The sequence below is a fragment of the Trachypithecus francoisi genome, unplaced genomic scaffold, assembly GCF_009764315.1.
Source record: "Trachypithecus francoisi isolate TF-2019V2 unplaced genomic scaffold, Tfra_2.0 Lachesis_group18, whole genome shotgun sequence".
Taxonomy (NCBI): Eukaryota; Metazoa; Chordata; class Mammalia; order Primates; family Cercopithecidae; genus Trachypithecus; species Trachypithecus francoisi.
The window spans coordinates 38026856-38033374 of NW_022681463.1; the positions used below are offsets into that span (position 1 = coordinate 38026856).

Sequence of the window (6519 nt, forward strand, 5' to 3'; positions counted from 1 at the left end):
TTAGATACTTACTCCTTTATTTTATTTTTACGTTTCAAAACCACCAAAAAATGCAAAATATAATAAAACAGACATCTGTGTACTATTACAAAAATTCAATACACTTTAATAATATCTTTCCCTATTGACTTCAGAACTTTTTTTAAAAAAGATATTATAGTTGCAACTACAAGCCCAATCCCTCATCTCCCCACTGCCCACACCCTGAAAAATCATTGTTCTAAATTTGAGGTTTAGTTTTCTTGGATTTTTCAGTTGTATTATAATTGCATACAGTTTATGTGATTTTTTTATTTTGTTTCGATATTAACATTTGCATAAGTGCTATCATTTTGAACATATCCTTTGTCACTTGTTTTCTTCATTTAGAATTATGTTTTCAAGATTTTTCTATGCTGTTCCACATAATTTAGCTCCTTCAGTTTAATCACCACATGGTCTTCCACTAGGTACCATGGTTTCTTTACCTGTATTCCGATTTTCATTTGATTTATTTTGATAATTTTGAGAATAATTTTGATTCTTATCTGGTTTATTTCCTATTTTTTGCTATTATTAAAAAAAACCTCTTTTATCTTTCATACATCATACATATGTTTTGCATTTTAGGTACTTATTTTGATGCTGTCTTCTTTTGGGGAATATTAATGAAAAACAAATTAAAAAAATTTTTTTCCAACTTTTGTTTTAGGATCAGGAAGTTTACGTGCAGGTTTGTAACATGGGTATATTGACTGAAGGTAAAGTTTGGGGTATGAATGGACCCATCACCCTGGTAACGAGCACAGTTTGCAAGAAGTAGATTTTTCAGCCCTTGCTCTCCTCCCTCTCCTTCCCCTCTAATAGTCCTCAGTGTCCATAGATGCCATCTTTATGTCCATGAGTACTCAGTGTTAAGCTCTCACTTTTAAGCAACACCATGCAATATTTTATTTTCTGTTTCTGCATTAGTTCACTTAGAATAATGGCTTCTAGCTGTAACATGTTGTACAAAAGACATGATTTTATAGTTTTTTTATGGCTGCATAGTATTCCATGGTGTATATGTTTTCTTAGTCCACCATTGATGGGCATTTGGGTTAATTCCATGTTTTCACTATTGTGAATAGCACTGTGATGAACATATGGGTGTATGTGTCCTTTTGGTAGAGCAATTTGTTTTCCTTTGGATATATACCCAGTAATGAGATTGCTGGGTCAAATGGTAGTTCAGCTCTTAGTTATTTGAGAAATCCCTAGATCACTGTCCACAGCAGCTAAACTAATTTACATTCCCACCAACAGTGTTATAAGCATTCCCTTTTCTCTGCAGCCTCATTGGCCAGCATCTATTATTTTGTGACTTTTAAATAACAGCTATTCTTACTGGTATGAGATGTTTCTTGTGGCTTTGATTTGCATTTCTCTGACGACTAGTGATGATGAGCACTTTTTCATGTTTGTTGACCACTTACACATCTTTTTTTGAGAAGTGTCTGTTCATGTTCTTTGCCCATTTTTCAGTGGGATTATTTGGTTTTGCTTCCTGATTTAAGTTCCTTATAGATTCTGGATATTAGACCTTAGCTGGATGCATAGTTTGTGAATATTTTCTCCCAATCTTTAGGTTGTCTATTTATATCTTTGATAGCTTCTCTTTCTCTGTAGAAGCTCTTTAGCTTAATTAGGATCCACTTATCAACTTAAAAAAATTTTTTTAAAGGAGAAATGTTCAACTAGCCCCTTGTGCTCATGTATACACATACACCCAAAATGAACAACATTCCTCAAACACTGGTTACGAATTACAAAAACTTTGTATTTTCATCAACTGCAGTATCCTCTATAGTATCAGGAAAGCAACTCAGCTTTCATCTGTTAGCTGTCTGAGGTTTCTTATTCTCTAAGGGTTTGCTATTCCATAACCAAAGGGAGAAGATCTGCATTCACAGGAGAGAAGCTATGCAAGTTCTAAAATGTGGCTCATTTCTGGTATTTAGAAATAAGAGAGGTTTTGAAGTTATCTCCAAACTGTGATTTAAAATGGTTGATTCTGGGATTTGAAAATACAGAAACTTGCCATTCTATGTTTTTGATCTGTGAAATCCTAAACTTCTTTTCTCTACACATAGGCCTATTTCCTTTTCAAGCACTGAAATGACAGTCTTGCTTCTGGAGTTGCTCAGGCACTCAAGCACAGCAACCCTGTTGGCAGGGGTCACTTCTGGGAAAGAAGTGATAATGAACTTGGTCCAGCTGGGCTGCTGGAAGCCAGTCCCTGAGCAGTGGGGGAGATGAGTGTTTGGGGTTGCCTCATAAGGTTAAGGGACCTGAGAGCATGTGTGAGAAGGGAAGGATGTGGTGCTGAATAGTTATAATAACTTTCTAAGAGGATTTGGGGTTTTTATAATGAGATTTTTTTTAAAAAAGGAAGAAGAAAAAAAGGAGCATGCATTTTGGAGTAAAGCCCAAACCAGGAGTAAAGAGCTCTAGCAAATTTGTATTTGGGACTTTGTCCACCAGGCAGTGTGTTAATCCTCCTCTCCTTCCGAATATGAGGCTCCTTCTCTTCAAATTTCACTCAGGGTTCAAGTCAAGCCCATGCTACAGAGTGCATGTTCTCTCTTATTTTCCAGTGCCATTCTACTGAGTCCACACTTCCTCCCATACTCAAGTAGCCAACAGGGCTATTGTCCCTTCCTGGTAGTCCCAGAAACCAGAAAAAAAATCATGCCAAGCTGAAGACCTGTCACCTGTCCCTCCCAGAACCAAAGCATTGGGCTGTATTTGCAACCCACACCCCTCTAAACCTCTTCAGATTCTACATGTGTCTATCATTACCATCATACTGGCCTCTTTCCAACTATATTGGTCCTATATTAGACCTATATTGTCGACCGACAGCTTGTCTATTATATCAAGTACCTTGTCGATCAACTCAAGGTCAAAAACAGCATCAAAGGTTACTTACGATTTATTTCATACACAAAGTTTTGTTGCATGTCTACTAGGTGTCAATTACCATGACAGATTCTAGGAAGAAGACATAGCCCTGGTCTTGAAGGCACACAGTCTGTTGAGGGAGACAGACAAATCTATAGGCATCTACCATGTCGAGGTGCTATAAGACATAGCAGTCACAGCCAAGACATCCCAGAAAAGGTATCAGGCGACTCTGGAAGTAGGGAATGGAGACAAGTAAAGGGTTGTGGGAAGTGCATTTTGAGCAGAGCAAGCAACAAATGCAGAGGACCAAAGGCAAGAGAAGGCAGATCAAGTGTCACCACTCTATAAGTAGAACATGGGTAAAAAGAAAAAATATGAAATTCACATAGGCAGCTCTACTCAACAGACTTCAGGCCCTTTAAAAATGGAGAAACATGGCTGGGCACAGTGGCTCATGCCTGTAATCCTAGCACTTTGGGAGGCCAAGGCAGGTGGATCGCCTGAGGTCAGGAGTTTGAGACCAGCCTGGCCAACATGATGAAACCCCGTCTCTACTGAAAATATAAAAATTGGCCAGGTGTGGTGGCGGGCGCCTATAATCCCAGCTACTCGGGAGGCTGAGGCATGAGAATCACCTGAACCCGGGGGCAGAGGTTGCAGTGAGCTGAGATCGTGCCACCGTACTCCAGCCTGTGCAAGAGTGAAACTCCGTCTCAAAAAAAAAACAAAAAAGTTAGAAACATGATACAGTCAACCCAATGTCTCCCAAAATATAATTATTTGAAGCAAATACACACTTATGGCCAGTATTATAAACTGTGACAATAGGGACGTAAGTAAAACAAAGGGAAGGACATTTGCTCCCTGTCTAACTAGAGTATGTGGACCCTCCTGACTATTTTCTGTTGATGAGTCATAGAGTGGTGTCAATCCAGACCATGACTGTAGGGTGAGACTGTGGTGGGTCCAGAACAGAGGTGGGAAGAACAGATTCAATATACTGTATTTCCTTCTAGAGTCACACTTAGATTTAAGCCTAGAAAGTCTTAATAGTCTAAGAACATCAGATTAGACAGCTTGATTTTGTTGTGTTTGTGGATCAGAAAAAGCCTCTCTCAAGCACCTGAGAGTTTGAAGATAAGACAGCATGCTGTCTCATCTGCAGGGTAGCACTTCCTCTTGCACACTGGTTAAGAAAGTCCTGTCTGTTCACAAAAGAGGCACTGAGGGAGCCACCAGTTGGCATATGCAGCAGAAGGTCAGGAAGTCAACATCAGTGTGGAAATTAAGAGAGGGGCTTTACGACAACTCTGAATCAGCAGAAAATATTCCTGATTGCCATGTCCTCAGCCGCCATGGTTATTGGGCCTTACTTGGACCATGTATGCGAGACTATAAACCAGAGAGCGACAGACAGGACAAAGAGGAAAAATGCAAGCAGGAAGAAGCAACGAATAAAAGTTCAACTAATCCTCTTGGTTCAGACAAAAAAAAAAAAATTAATCATAGCACTTATGGTTTTGACAGGACTGATTATCAATTGCCAAGCATAAACCAATGTTTGCTTAGATTCATATACTATAAGTAATTTACTTACCAGAATTGCTAGTCACTGGAAAACTTCTGAGCACATTTGAGTTTTGAATATACCTAGAGCAGATACTGCCCTCCTGAGGACGGTAGTGATATTGCTGATTGTCTTGTAATAATTTTAAATAAACTTCTGAAGGCTACCCAGGTGTGTACCCATTTGCATCTATAAGTTAGTCCATATTGATTTATTCAGAAAAAAAACTTTTTTTGATAAATACATTTTAGTGTTTTTTTCTGTAAAGAAAAATGTTTCTAGATTACTAATTAAAACACGCGTCCATTAAGACTTTTTCCTGTCGTGAATCATAAAATCCATTTTGTGAAATCTATTCCGTGAGTCACAATCAGATTTTTTTTTTTTTTTTTTTTAAAGATATCGGCAGACTCGCTGCCCGCCGGCTCCCAACCCCGCGTCCCTGCGACCGCCGCGGCGAAGATGGCCTCAGGAGTGCAAGTAGCTGATGAAGTATGTCGCATTTTTTATGACATGAAAGTTCGTAAATGTTCCACACCAGAAGAAATCAAGAAAAGAAAGAAGGCTGTCATTTTTTGTCTCAGTGCAGACAAAAAGTGCATCATTGTAGAAGAAGGCAAAGAGATCTTGGTTGGAGATGTTGGTGTAACCATAACTGATCCTTTCAAGCATTTTGTGGGAATGCTTCCTGAAAAAGATTGTCGCTATGCTTTGTATGATGCAAGCTTTGAAACAAAAGAATCCAGAAAAGAAGAGTTGATGTTTTTTTTGTGGGCACCAGAACTGGCACCTCTGAAAAGTAAAATGATCTATGCAAGCTCCAAGGATGCAATTAAAAAGAAATTTCAAGGCATAAAACATGAATGTCAAGCAAATGGACCAGAAGATCTCAATCGGGCTTGTATTGCTGAAAAATTAGGTGGATCCTTAATTGTAGCCTTTGAAGGATGCCCTGTATAGGTCTTTCAGTGCCACAAATTGAAAGCTTCCATGTTTAATGTTATTCTCTTGCTATATAAATAAAGCAAATATATTTAGGCCAGGGTCTCACTGAGGGGGAGCTGTCTCATCATCTTTTAAACGAAATATTCTATAAACATATGCAAACAGCCCCTAAATAAATCTAAAGTCTAAAGTTTTATTGGTGTGAAATTAAATTCTTATTGGCCATATGCCTGTTTTGATGAGTTGATTTATAAAGATTTTTGTTAAGCTCAGGATTTTAAATGATGCAGTTCACAAAACAGTAAAGGCCATGTGAAGAGAATTATTACATCTTTAGTAACCTCAGCATTTACTTTGTTTCTTTCGCTTAGAAAATTGCTCATAATCTGGTTATAATGTTGGCCCAAATTCTTGATTCTTCCTTGAGCTAAGCAGAATAATGGAATATACTATGTCTTTATAATATAACAACACTAATACACTAATAGTAAGATTAAGGCAGGCAGTCTTTTACTTCTGCCAAATGTGTAATGGAGATTGCTTCAAAATTATGTCCACATAATCCACGCTGATCTTGCAAAAGCACTATTTCAAGCACATCATTGGAATACAGGAAGTAGCCCTGCACCTGCCGGTGAGCTCACCATTCACTGATTGGGAGAGTGACCTGGCATCTTGCAAATCATGGTGTGTCTTCAGGAGAATGTGCAGTGTCTTGTAATAAATTATAATGCAAATTAGGGCTACATTGTAATCTGCTTTGTTAATGAAAATGGCAAAACAATATTGACAAACTAGGACACCTGTGGTATCTTTAATTGTATCTCATTCAGAAGTTTGCTTCTTATGGTATAATAAAGTATGGAAGAATAAAAAAAAAAGATATCAAATAAAACAGAAAAGAATAAGTAGAAAACATTAGAAGGGATTCCACAGACCCTTAACATGACCTGTGTGCACCAGGATATGGTCCTCATGAAGTGTAAGGAATGTAAGACTTGACTGATGGGATCACGTGAATGCATGCCTTAGCTAGGAAGTGGCATGTGATCCTTTCCTCACTAGTATCTCATTTGATTTGC

General features: G+C 38.2%; 1 protein-coding gene across 1 annotated transcript; it reads left to right on the plus strand.

Moving 5' to 3' along the window:
* The first annotated feature begins 4900 nt into the window (after nt 1-4900).
* Nucleotides 4901-6318, plus strand: LOC117063660 (destrin). The gene has a single exon (XM_033177480.1). The coding sequence runs from the start codon at nt 4955-4957 to the stop codon at nt 5450-5452; it is 498 nt and encodes a 165-aa protein (XP_033033371.1). The 5' UTR covers nt 4901-4954; the 3' UTR covers nt 5453-6318.
* Nucleotides 6319-6519: the final 201 nt, after the last annotated feature.